This window comes from Dermacentor andersoni, chromosome 7 (assembly GCF_023375885.2).
Source record: "Dermacentor andersoni chromosome 7, qqDerAnde1_hic_scaffold, whole genome shotgun sequence".
In the NCBI taxonomy this organism is placed as follows: Eukaryota; Metazoa; Arthropoda; class Arachnida; order Ixodida; family Ixodidae; genus Dermacentor; species Dermacentor andersoni.
Window position 1 is genome coordinate 137,583,054 of NC_092820.1, and position 13,972 is coordinate 137,597,025.

The following is a 13,972-nucleotide window of genomic DNA, read 5'->3' on the forward strand; positions in this document are numbered from 1 at the left end:
TTTGTGGCTGTTTCTTGGGGCATGCTAAACGTTTCTGCACTTCTGGTGTAGTACTGTGCAATATTAAGGAGGGACGCTGCTACCGGATTCATTTCTTTTTTTTTAAATCGATGTTAGTGAAACTTTACATTTATGTTAGGCTATTTGTACTGATCTCAAGTATATAACTAATTTTGTTGTCGATGTATGAATGTATCTGAAGCCTTGGAAGGAAGTGCATTAATTTTACTCCACAGAGCTAAGTCCCACAAAGTCTCATTCTTGATATGCCGAGTTTGAATTCTGTTTTAAGTGCAGGAAACTTAATGCAAAGCCTATAGTAGCATTTCTGATTCACTGCAGCGATGTTTCAGGTGTAAATAGTTAGAAAAACTACTACAGCAAAACTTTGTTCATCTGTAGTTGGGGGAGGGGGGGGGGGGGCAACATGTATCAGGTGCGCACTATGCTGAAAGATAGGCTACTTTCTTCTCGTGTAACGACAATCGCAACACTAATTGATGTACTAATTAACTGACAATGGCAGATGAGTGGCTATGGACTTGGGGGCGAGAAAAGAACTAAGTCTTAATTCTCCAAACACGCACGAAGACAAGTTTAATTTGTGAACAGGCCGCAAAAAGTCCGATTGCAAAAATCACTGCGTCCTCAAACTCAGCAAGGCCACAAGCCAGTTTTTCCATCACGCCCCACATTTGAAATGGGAATACCATCGCTCACTTCCACATCGTCGTTGCGGACGACGACGTGGAAGCGCCGAAAGCTATGGGAGCAGAAAACGTGTCGCGACCATCCTGCACTGATGTTACGATCGGCGGGGACTGCTGTCCGTGAAAAGTCCCTGCACCGCAATGTAGTATGTATGGTAAGCGTGCACGACATTTCCCCAATTCCGGGATTGTATGCACCGAGAAATGAACTAAATGCTAGGCACTACGGCTTAAGTGATCAGCCAATATATTAAGTTCAGTGATGACGGGACGTGGGATTCATTGCGACTGTGAATATTAAGTGGGTACATATTAACACTGCAGTTCAGTGCACTAATTCAGTTCAAATAGTGTTTCATTGCTTTATGGTAAAAATGTTCTCTCTATGGGCAGATGTTGAGATGATCAGGTTCTAATTTTTCTCAACATAAAGTAGTGTTCGGGTTTTGTGGAGCAGGTTAAGTTTGTTAGAAATCTGTACCTGCCGGCAGTGCATAAAATAGGACAATATGGGAATTCTGCCAACAGCGTAGGTCGTGATTTATTTGTTTAGGATAACTGTGCCTTAGTGGCATTAACAATAATGAACTGGGTTTCTGGGCTCAATATCTTGTGTTATATGCAAAAGGCATTGGAGGATGGCTGGCTTGTTTATGAATAGAACCTACTCTTCGAAGTGCTCGTAGTGTCGCGACAAATCTTGGTAGTACAAATGCAAGGTTAATGAAATACTACCTGCGGATAAGTCACGAGGACTCTTTATACAGTTGTGTGCACATATAAGCTGTCGGTCAGTACAATTAACCTCGTAATGCCTGAACACAGCTGCGCATCAGGGAAAGTTGGAACTACTGGTTCATGTTTAAGTGCATCTGTACAATAAAATATTTGTGTTGTAAGTTAATTAGAATTAGCAGAGTAATTACATAGTAACTGGTTTGCCGAACTACCCACAACTGTAAACTCTCCAGTATATTAAACATGCTACCATAAGCTATGCACTGCGTTTAAGCAGTGCTTAAATCAGAATTTTGAGGTTTCAAAGCAGCATAGCATATAATGGGTGCTTTTTTTTTAGACTATACAGAATTTTTAAATGTCACTAGTGAAAGGTAGTAAAATTCTAGCCCTTGAGCTGGATTACTCGGGGGTGGTCTTGACCTGCGCAAAAAATTGAAATGCATAATTGGTTAATCAACAAAAATGTACTCATTAAAATTTGCATTAGTTACTTTACCACACATATAGTAGAATAGTAATTGTAGCCGGTGAATTTCCAAAGTGTATCAGTTGGAAGGAATTTTCAGAATGGCACTAATTTCGAGATATTTTACCCGCCACAGTGGCTTAGCGGCTATGGTATTGAGCTGCTAAGCATGAAGTCGCAGGATCAAATCTCGGTTGCGGCAGCTGCATTTTGATGGGGTGAGATGCAAAAACGCCGATGTTCCATGCATTGGCGGCATGTTAAAGATCCCCTAGCTGGTATATATGGTATGGTATGATGAACTTTATTTAATGTCCTGAAGATCAACCCTTAGGTTGACGCAGGCGGCTCCCACGTTGGGACAGTAAGGTTTAACCTTACCGCCGTATCATGGGCCTTCTGGACGGCCTGTACTTGATCGAAAAGACCTCCACTGTGTAGGACTCGCCGCCACCAGTCTCTCTCCTTGTCACAATCTGTGAAAGTCGCAGGACACTGCCAAAGCATGTGATCCAGAGTAATGATGCCATTACACTTCTCGCAATTGATTGGTATCTCTCTTTCAGGATATATCTTGTTAATAAAGTTTGGACTTGGATAAGTTCTTGTTTGCAACAATCTCAGAGTCACCGCTTGAGCTCTATTGAGCTTAGCGTGTGGCACTGGGAATTCCCTTCTGTTCATGTAGTAATGCCTCGTGATTACTAACATATAATGAAATCCCCTAGCTGGTGGTCAAAATTAATTCGGAGTCCCCCACTATGGCATGCCTCGCAATCAAATCATGGTTTTCGCACATAAAACCTGAGAATGCAATCCAATTTCTATATATTAATTTCCAAAGTGTGCAACAAAATGCATGGACTTTCCAGTTACTTTTGAAATTCAACACATAAAACGGTGTTTTGTTAAAAGAAAAGACTGGAACAGTGCATTTTTACTATTCGTTTTATGGTGCATATCTTGAAACCCACGCCATCCTCAGAATTCGTTCCAAATGAATATGCCTTGTAAGCTCGCTGGCTACAATTAGTAAATTGCAATATGCGTCCCAAAGTAATTAGTTATAAACCTAATTAGTGTATTTTGTTAATTAGTAGATTGTGCATTTCGATTTCTCATGCATGTGAAGTCCGTCGCTCAAGGACTACAATTATGCCATCTGCCACAGGTTATCTATAATAATTCTGTACAGTCTAAAAAGAACACCCTGTACATGACACATTGGGCATTGCAGCACTCAAAACAGCTTATATGTCATTCTTGTACTCGCAGATGGGCTCCGCGTCAACTGATCATGCCTCAGTTCCTTTCTGTCACTACAGCCCATAACCAAAACATGCAGTGGCAAATTCATAACAACGGGAATCTGTATAAGTACATCAGCCAATCATCATCACTCCTGTACCTTCTAGTATATACATATGCATTCAAGTGTTTTTAAGTCTCACTACATTGACTTTCTGCCCTTTGCCATCTATCAGCAGAATGCTTAACATTCTATTTGCTGTTCCACTCCAATTCTTATCGTTTGGTGAACACAATAATACCGCTGGATGCAGATGAGACATGTACTTGTGTGTCCCCCATGTCTTCTGCATCCTGTATATTTTTTTTGCATGCGTGTGTCTGTATGTGTGCATGTGTGCTTAAAGAATTTTGACAGTGTGTTATTGGATGAGAACCTGCACTGGTTTTGCGAGACGGAAACTGTTGCAAGCTGATAAAACACAAATGAATGCACAGCTAAAAATAGAGTGTTGGCATTACCCTTCATATGATGTGCTGTCTGTCGTGACTGCTATATGTGAGCATGCATGTGTCTGTGGGCTTCACTGCCTGCTACGATCATTACCTATGCTTCGGGTGCGCATTTGTGCATTAGGTTTTTTAATTGTTTGCGTTCCCTTCTATTAAAGTGACCTTTCCTGCCTCTGCAAACCTGACCAAGTTCTTTTGCAGTCGAACATCGGTATAATGAAATTGCACTGACATGAAGATACCATTGTTACATGCAACGTTCGTTATAGCTTGGAGGCATACAAATAGTAGTTTATGAGAGCGAATTGTGCACAAACTGGACAGTGCCAGAAATGAATCAAATTGAACAGTCTCTTTAAAATAATGTGCAGCCTGTTCATTAGACAATTTTCACACTCCCACTAGTGTAGTCACAACATTTGCAAGTTTCTGTCATTACAATGCAAATTTTGAAGCATTGTTTATCGCAAGTGCAAATGGAGCATTAGGAAGAAATAAGCAGTTTGCCTGCGTATGTGGGACTCTTTGTTAAGTGTAATTGATCCTGGTTTAGCCAGAAGGGTCGGGCTCCCTGAGCGACATATAGCGTGCTCTGCTTCGTAACCTTTTGTGTTTTGTGCCTACTATCGCCACCAGGATGAAGTTTATCATAGTTCTGCTCCAATCTTATGTTTGATCGTGCACATTTGACTATTTAAAATATTAGAAAACTATTCAAGAAATACTTGTACTGTTTATGAATTGTGACTATTTGATTCAAAGGTCGAATCGAATCGGACAATATTCTATTTGTTATTTGAAGGTCTTGGACATTCGTGCACATTTAGTTATAAGCATATAGTCATTGCACGCTTGCAAGCAGCATTTTAGGTTTGTTTCAGTGTATCCACTAATTCGTTATATCCATCATCATGACATTGATGTTCAACTGTACTACTAAGGCGCAGTGCACAATTGTGTCTATGTGGAACACGAGAACTTCACAAGTTCAGAAATGAACAGAATGTGATGAGGGTTATTGTGGGTGGAGCTTCTCCTGAATTCTTAGCTAGTGACAGAATCATGTTCGTGTTTACATGCATGAAGTCATTCTGTACAACCGTTCACAACAGTTTACAAGACACGGGAGCCGAGGTAAAAAATAATTTTTTTCTCCACAGCATGCGCATACAGCCTGAAATTACCAGTCGACAAAAGGTGGCAAAACATATTTAATTTGTATTTTAATTTATGTGATTCGTACAGGGAAAAAAAAAGGAAGAAAGCAAATGTTTTGGGCGAAATCAGCTCGACAGACAGCTGCACAAATCCAGCTGACGATGCATGGAAATTCTTTAAAACAACATAAAGTAGCTTGCAATGGAGGCATGGCAAAAGTATGTATGATCTTCAGTTTGTGCGTATCTCAACATTTGGCTGTGAACCTCCCTGCACATGTTTAAAGTGTGCAGCACACTGAAACTCCACAATTAAGCGTCTTGGCCCAAAGTATGTGCTGGAGTGCACGAACAGGGCTGGTCACAAAGTAGACGACTTTGCAATAATACGTCTGCTCCTGCTTCTGATAACACTTCTGAAGATAGTAAAAGCGTGCTTTGTTTTGTTTTTTGTATCTCAAACGGTTCTTTCCCTACCACGAAGATATACTAAACTGCAGGCACATTCAGGCACTGTCGAAAGCTTTCAACCGTTCCAGAACGTTTTGTACGTTGGTCTCCGACACACTTCCGTTGCTGACCATGTGCTGCAGGATGAGGTGGAGCTTGTAGAACTCTGCAACAATCTGGTGCCATCCACAGTCAAGGCACTTCTCTGAGAAGCACAGGCAGTGCCGATGTCACAATGACTAAATCTGCAATTACTTCAGCTGGAGGTGCACGTGTACTACCTCCTTTTTAGCAAAGTAAATAAATTTTTTTGCACTCAACGAAAATAGCACAAGTGCACCACATAGTCACCAAATGTGACGCATCTACAAGCTAGTCGGTTATGAGAATGATTGAGAATGACCTGTTTATCACTTTAGTCACAGGGCATCGTACAGCATTTTGGCAAAGTAAAGAAACATCCCTGGGATTGGGAGGTTACTTATTTCCAGATATCATCCTGCAAAAATTTTTCAGTCACCCTCTGTGTCAGCTGTATTGTCAAGAATCAACAAATCATTAATCAAGGCCTTCCTTGTCACCTTGTCACTGCTACTGTACTGACGCTACGTGATAACCTGCCCAGTGAACTGCCATTTTATTTCTCTCTTCTGGCACGGCTAAACTGGCCACCTCCTGTTATGTGAACAGTACATGGCGTCGGGACACTTGGACACTTGGTGACGTTCATTGCGGAATGCACTGACTATGGACAAAATGACATGGATGCATTGTGCCCATCTATTTCCATGTCGTTCCGTCCACACCGAACATGTTCCATTATGCGAACACCCTGCTTCACCTGCTTGGTTGGACAAGCGGCCACCTTCTCTACTGCTTCACTCCTTCACTACTGAACCCAGTCAGATAGTATCTATCCATTCTGTGACACACCCCACACGAAGTGAATGACAGTGGCTGTCTAAAGAGGGCAGTACGACAGTAAGTAAATTTTCACTCCTTTCTTTTTGGCTCAGCTGCAGAAGCAGAGATGGCTATAGCACACCAAAACCTGGTCTGCAATGTTAACAAGGAGAAACACGTTTTTGAACATGGCCACAGGCACTGTTGGTAACTTAGCAAGAAAATTGCTAAGTTTAGCAGGACTTTTAGTCACCTTAACGACAACTTTGCCTCTTTGAAGTCTTAGCGAGTTTCTTAGTCCTCTTTTTAGGGAATTAAATAGCCAGTAAAGTGCTCTGGTGGAATTACTTGAGACACTCTGGGGCAAAGTCCGATGCCTCACCCCATTTCATCCAAATGGGATACCGTATACTTACTCCATTTGTTGCTACTTCTAAAGACGAACCGAAGATATTATTAATGAGCCATCTGAGTGCACCAAGGCTGCCTTTCTATGCCAAGCATTGCCTTGAGATGTGATACTACTTTGGAAAATCAAAAGCTATTTTGCCCTTTCACATTCTGACCGCTGACTGGGCGCTGTGGGAGGTAATTAAAAGCTTAGTTAAAAAAAAAATATTAAGGAAGTCGTCTAGGAACAATTCAAACATGAGAAAGATGAAATTCCGAGCAAGTCATCAATATCATTTTGCAACCTTTCACTTGAGATGCACTGCTTTGAGCCACGATCTGGCGACTTTATCCAAAAACAAGTTACCAACAATGGCCATAAGCTGCCTCAGGTATTCATGACCTTGTAATCTATTACCCTGGTATTCTAATCTGGCCCTCTTAATGGGCACAGGTTCACTTGAAATACCCAAAAATGTATTTTACAGCTTTACAGAAGCAGCTTCGTGTTGAAACGTACAAAAATCAATTATTCAGTGAGCAACTAGCGAGGCCTTGCACATTTGTTAAGTGTGTGTCGTAGACAAGGTAGTCCTTCCCAACCGGCTGAGATAATTCTTTTCTTCTTTGTTTAATTGAGATGAAAATAAACAGAGCAGTTATTGTCGCCATTTGCTGAGGACGGCTACCCCTTTAAACTTGGTCAGTAATGCGTGATAAGTTTTAAAAAAAGATAAATTCTTTTTAAAAGTAAGGATACCTTCTTTTCAGTCTGAAATGGAACAGAAAGAATGGATTAGAAATATGTATGAGTTACGTGCATTGTGCTACTTACCACTCCTGAGAAGTAGGCGTCCAGGACTTGGACAAAAGCGCGCACAAACTCGTACACGGCGAGGTTGTTCTGCAATAAACAAGGTTGATGTTTCTCTTGTGACCTCTGCAGGGGAGGCTGCTGCGTTAAATGGACCCTAGGATCAAATCCACATCTATGCATTCACCATCCGATGTCCACGTGAAGCAAACCATCAATGTGCCATGAGTAAAAAAAATAAAAGTGTGGTGCATTTGTATAGCTTTGTAGGCGGTGCTGTCCAACGTTGTTGGACAGCACTGGTACCTTGTGTGATAGTGGTGCCGTCAGGCTTTGTCTAATAACCTCTCTACTTTTTCTTAAACGAAATGAAAAGCTTGGGTGCTGCCAAAGTCTGGACGTTTGCTGTATCTGCTTCCTTGCTTTCACAGAGGAAGCTTTAGCTCGGCCGCTTGTATATATAAATACATGGGGATGGAGAGTTTATTCTTCTCGGCATCTGCTGCAGTGCATTTGATGAGGTTTGTTGCGTTTAAGAAAAGCTCTAACTCTCGTGACTGTAGGAAGCAGTATCTTTTTATTCAAGCTGCATATTTCTTAACAAGAGATTGTTGGAAATTGAAAAATTGAAAAAAAAAGAGTACCAAGTTTTCAAATCTGTAGCTCATTAATAGGCACATATATGGCAATTCATTAAAGTGCACTTACTAAGACATCTAAAACTCACAAATTGGTGTACTCTACACTGCTCTCAAATAAACCACTCATTTGTGAGTAGGATCCGCTTCAGACGCTCCAATGGATGCAGTTTACAGAACTGCGATATCTGTTGTTGATAAAGAGTTACGTATCTGTAGACTTTATGCTTCAATTGTTTTTTTGAAGCTTACCATTTTTTTCAGCAAGTTTTGTAAAGGGCTCAAATCGAAATTTCACTTGCTACAGTTCCTAGAATGCAGCTTTTTTTCTCAGATGCAAAAAAAAAAGAATCTAATTGGTCCAGCACATGTCTAAAAAAGAGCATTACTGCATTTTATGTGTACTTGAATAGGAAAATCCGAGTTGACCCAGAGCTAGAGCTTCCTTCCAAAGGCAGCTGCAAGAGCTCCATATCTGACGTGACTGAAGTTCATTCAAGTTGTTGAGCTCTTTCGTGCACAGGAAAATTGTTTTTTTCATGCAACAACTGAAGGTTATGCTAAACATGATAAGGATCACAAAGAAACTGCTGAATAAGCAACTAAGGTTAATTGGGAGGACCCAGTGAGACACGAAAGGGTCAACACAGATAGCAACCACACTGTTTCCCTGAACTTCGGTGGATACTTTGCAAAACACTTCTTATCGTTCCTCAAACTGATATCAACATTGCAACTTCTGCACACTAGTGCTGCTATTGATTATCTTTTTTTTTTTTAATCACTGGTCTGCAGCATTCAGGTGCATGACATAGGCCCCATTGTTGTTACGGAGCTAGCAGAAGGATGTTCTTGCCACAAGAGTGAGGGCAGAGTTAGAGAGGTACTGCTGTCTGTGATAAGGAGCGATAAGGTTGAAAAATAGTGCTGACTGATAAGATGAAAGGAAAACAGCTGCAGGGCACAGAGAACAACATATGAAATGTGGTCGTTAGCTACAAAAAACCAGTATGGTTTTTGGAAATGGAAACACACCATCATGGAGCAAACGAAGTTCTATTAATTCTACCGCAAGATAATTAAAATAATCTGATTTGCTTGCTCTAAAAAGCCCATAGATGTCACTTCTTTTTTAATGCTTCAAATGAGTTTTTTTTAAACACTGATTATAATGTATTACAGCTTCACGAAGTAAAAGGCATCCTGTGTAACAGGGGTTGGTTAATCTTCATGACATGAATTCAATGCTACTGGAAAAATAGAGTGAATTGAGAGGATCTAAAACTAAATATGACTATCTTAAGGAGAACAAGTGTGTGTAAACGTATACTATTTAAATACTGCATTTTGCCATGATCCCCTTAGTGAGTCACAAGCTAACCATGGCCATGACATGCTTATTCAGAATAAGTGAATGATAAAATATATTTATTTCAAATAAACTCAAAATAAAACGAAAACAAAAATAATTCAGTGGGCCTCGGGCCCTAAGCGGCCCTAAATGTGTTCATGCAGGCTCGTTATACTAATTATGAAACCAGTATGAAACGAAGAAGGCCCCAGTAGAGAGCAATGAAAGAAGTGCTAATTCAGAGTGAAGTTCAGTTCAGTGAACCTGATTCAGTGCGCGAATGATGTGAACTCTTAGCTCATCTATGGTCATCAATGTCTCTAGTTCCAAATGCACCACATTAATACACCACAAGCACTTGATGGTCAAACCTGTCGGAAAGGTAAGGAAGTGGATATGCCATGGGGTGATTTTAGTTGTGAAAGGGTAGCAGGATGTACAACCTCGTGTGACGGCTGCATCTAATGACAAAGCAAGTTGCACACCCTAAGTGTAGCAAAAATGACCAAAAGTGAGTTACCTCATCGTCGTCTGTGCCAATGACGAAAATGAGCTGTCCTGTCCTGCGGTACACAATGTTGAAGCCACCGTGCAGGAAAAACGAGCACTAGAAATAGAATGAAGAAAGATGTTCTCATGCTGCATTTTGTAAGACAGTCCTACCCATTCATGCTGACATATAACTATACCTGCTAGAATTAAACGGATTTGTCAAATGTGTGCCCACTGGCAACTTATCAATCCTATAGGTTTCTTTATCAATCTATAGGTTTCTTTGGAAGTTATTGCAAACATTTTTTTTGCCTTTGTACGTATAACAGTTTGCCTTAACATAATGAAAAGCTAAACCATGAGAAATTATAGTTACTCATTTAGTTATGCTGCTGGCTTAATTCTTTATGCATCTGTTTTTGACAGAAAGATATTGATGGTATATTACTACATACATTGGTTTTAGAGTGAAGCTAGTATTCGAAAAATATGATGAAATCTATCTCATATTTACCTTATGCACTAGGAATGTTTTGGCACACAACGTAAAATCGGCCACACTGCTCAATGGCGCCCTGAGATTTGCTATAACCAGATATGCTAATGATTTGCGTACATGCTGTAAGATTCATGTCAACTCTAGTGGCGGTTTGCACCAGTGCTTCATCAAGTAGGCTGACTTTTTAAAGATTCAGAACTGCGGTGTGACAAGTAAGATGAGTGCGAAACGTACAGATCGGTGCGGGCATGACTAACTATAGACATTATCGATTTATGGCATCCAGTTCAAGCTACACTTTCAATAGTTTATCTTGCTTCGTTATAACGCCGTCTGAATTCTTGCTACTGATATACGGGCTACCGAAACGCAAGACTGGAGCTTAGAAGCCACTGAAAACTGGAAAACATCGCATAAGTAATTATGCGTCGCTCAATTCTTACTGTTAGATCGGTTGTGATAAACGCTGCAGCTGCGCGCTTGATCGCCGCGGTTGAATCCTTCGTAAATATATGAATCTGGTCATTAATTATAACAAACAGATGAGAATGTGTGGGTTTGAAATTGAAATTATAGGGTTTTACGTGCCAAAACCACTTTCTGATTATGAGGCATGCCGTAGTGGAGGACTCCGGAAATTTCGACCACCTGGGATTCTTTAACGTGCACCTAAATCTAAGTACACGGGTGTTTTCGCATTTCGCCCCCATCGAAATGCGGCCGCCGTGGCCGGGATTCGATCCCGCGGCCTCGTGCTCAGCAGCCTAACACCATAGCCACTGAGCAACCACGGCGGGTATGTGGGTTTAAGCAGCATATGGAGGACTCGTTTTAAACATTCGCCTGGATCGAATTTTAGCAAACCGATGTCGCATGCATCGCCACACCAACTGTCGCAAAATATTCAGCTAATACTTACGCTGTTTTGATTTCTGGAAAGACATTTCTGGATCAGTGCGGCTTCCAACGAAGGCCTTTTCGCTTTGTCGACCGGGTAAAAGTAGTAAGCGTAACGCAGTCGCCGTTCGCAGTTGGCTATTAACAGGAATTTGTACATGTCTTCATTCAACTCGCATCCAGGGGCTGCATATCGTACAAAATGACAAGCAAATGGGATTAAGCTGTTATTAGTACGACTTCAAAGCCAAACAACTCCTACAAACTAATTTTAAATTGGTAAATGCGATCAAATGGTTCAGCATCTTTTCCCAACAGCATTGATGGCACTAGCCCACTCTCTTTTCTTCGCGCGCAAATCACATTCTACTGATGTCGCAGCAGCTTTGTTTCAGCAAGCACTGAATCATATACACAAAGCGACAGCTCGAAAGCTCGCCCCCTCTTTCTCCTCACAAGCTGTCTTCGCCGCGACCCGATTACGAGTGTGGCAAAGCATGCTTCCAGGCCCGCTATTTCGTTCACGTCGCTGTGCTTTTTGCAAAGCATACGAATGGTTCGCTTGACAATTACTACAACAACAGAAACCATTAAGCAACACTAGTTATTTGCTGTCATTTGTTTTGAATTGCCCGCGACCTTTATAAATAGAAATGCTAACACATCTGAAGCAGCGGAGTAGCTCCGTCACGAAGACAACGGTTTTGAAGTATATTAACTATGCGGTCAGTGCAGATACCTCGTGTTGTGTGCTTTTAAGCATTAGAAATACGTTTGTCGCATGCAGTTTATTAACTCAATATATCGATAACGCTAGTAAAAGATAGGTTTGGACCACTTCAGACTCCCACGAACGCGCATACGTCGCACATGAAATCCTGCAGTAGATACTAGACAGATCGAAACCTAGAAAAACAACCTAACACATGGACAAGCTGCGAGTCTGGCATGTCGCGTGGCGCCCTCAAACAACATCAACTCGAATTATTGCGGCGTTCGCCGCGCCATCTCTACCCTACAGAAGCAAGCGGCTGTGCAATGACGTCAGTCGCTCGGCGGAAAATGTATCCCGGCATTCCGAGTGACGTCGTCGGCCACGGCTGGATCCATGTAAATGGCGACCATGCAGTGATATGGAGGACGTCTCATCAGCGCCGAATCATACCGGTCAGTTGGGGCCGCCGGGGGGCCCCATGGGCATGAACGCCAAGATGAGCCAAGAAGAACCGGCACAAAGGCCCCAGTACTCCATACCCGGGATATTACACTTCATTCAGCACGAGTGGGCCCGCTTTGAAATGGAGAGGGCCCAGTGGGACGTCGAAAGGGCCGAGTTCCAAGTGAGTGTGTGCAGTGACGCTTGCGCCTGTTTCGCATCCCGAACACCGCCTCGCGGCTGTGCCTGTCTTCGCACGCCCTGTCAGCGTCGCGCCCCGCGTCTGTACGATGGCGATGAAAACTTACCCGCGTTTGCCGACGGTTGACAGTGTCCGTGGCGTTTCGCAGGTCGGATCCCGGAACGCCGCTTTTTCATACAAACCGTCGTACTGCCTCTGGCAATGGCTAGCGCTGGCTTAAAAAAGCAATATGGCGCTCAGGTTTATTCCTTCCCTTAGGCCTAAAATACGTCGAGAACGGCCGAATTAGAGCGGACAGTGCCTCGAAGCGCGGCGGGAACGCGTACGCGAGCCGGCGGTAACCGTGCCGGGACTGAGGAAATGCTACCGAGGCGTTTCCCGTGCGCTCCTAAGTGCCGTGCTAGCGTCGCCATCTCGACGCTCCTTTGTCGGGTTCCTCCGCTGCTGCCTCTCTGCGGACTGGGATGAACGAGCTGTCGCTCGTGTTTAGAAACGTACGATCGCGGTTTTCGGCCACGAATCGAGTGCAGTTTACTGTGGCTAATTGTGTGGCGTCAGCCCGTGAAATGCCCGGACGTTCAAAAACGTGACGGGTTGGGCAGCGTTCGTTCGGATGCGCTGTCTCTCCGTCGACGGAAGAATCCCCCGTCGGCTCGCTAACTGTATCCAAGGTTAGAGCTGTTGCGTCCGCGGCTGCTCCAGTTCTCGATGCGCCTTTTTTCATTCTTGTCTTTTTGCTATTCGGAGATCCTTTCGTTTAACCCTCTAAACGTACTGCGTGGTTTACGGGGGCGGCCCAGCCTGCGTTCTACGCGGCTGTCGCGACGTCTTGTGCGTTCATTCGATTGCTGCCCTAGACCTCGTTGGCGGCGTCTTATTGCACGCTGCCTACACGCGGTCTCCTTGCAGCGACTATCGATGCCGAAGGAATCCCAGCGATGCGATCTTGTTTGAAGGAAGACCGTACCGTCATATGGCTGCGTAGTATGTGCCCTTGCTGTGTTTTGATCCGGCCCTCGTCAGAAACGGGGCGGTTTCTTTTATATACTCGTGTGCAGCGCCGCTCTGTTTCGTCACCGTGTGATCCTTTCGTGAATTCTTTATGGGGCGACGCTCATCACCGACCCGACCCACCGTGCGCCCGTCGGTAGGAAGCAGTGAGCGGCCCTGTCGGAAGGAAGCGCCCAATGATGCGGCTACTGCTTTAAATGGCTCCCCCCCCCTTTTTTTTTTTTCGGTCGCTGTCTTCGCGTCGTTCCGTTTTCGTGTGCGTGGCTCGCTTCCGTGTCCTAGCGATCTAGGCGCGCATTGTCGGCAGGTATGCTTGAGGAAAAAAAGAAGCCTG

The 13,972-nt window shown here is 43.2% G+C and overlaps 2 protein-coding genes across 6 annotated transcripts in view; one reads left to right on the forward strand and one right to left on the reverse strand.

The window, feature by feature from the left end:
- Window positions 1-4,871: 4,871 nt before the first annotated feature.
- Window positions 4,872-12,973, reverse strand: LOC126533775 (AP-4 complex subunit sigma-1-like). Its single transcript, XM_050180969.3, has 6 exons — window positions 12,734-12,973; window positions 11,292-11,455; window positions 9,902-9,988; window positions 7,414-7,482; window positions 7,339-7,350; window positions 4,872-5,461 (listed from the first exon to the last, which is right to left on the reverse strand). Exons 1-6 carry the CDS (start codon window positions 12,801-12,803, stop codon window positions 5,342-5,344), a joined length of 522 nt encoding a protein of 173 aa, XP_050036926.1. The 5' UTR covers window positions 12,804-12,973; the 3' UTR covers window positions 4,872-5,341.
- Window positions 12,337-13,972, forward strand: part of Cka (Connector of kinase to AP-1) — a 100,421-nt gene continuing 98,785 nt past the window's right edge. For 2 of the 5 annotated variants that reach the window (XM_050180966.2, XM_050180965.3), the window contains exon 1: window positions 12,338-12,609. In XM_050180966.2, coding sequence (XP_050036923.1) covers window positions 12,403-12,609 — 207 coding nt within the window. In that variant the 5' untranslated portion in view covers window positions 12,338-12,402. Of the gene's footprint in view, window positions 12,610-13,972 lie in introns of all 5 variants that reach the window. The other 3 variants (XM_050180967.3, XM_050180968.2, XM_050180964.2) reach the window with 2 other exon arrangements.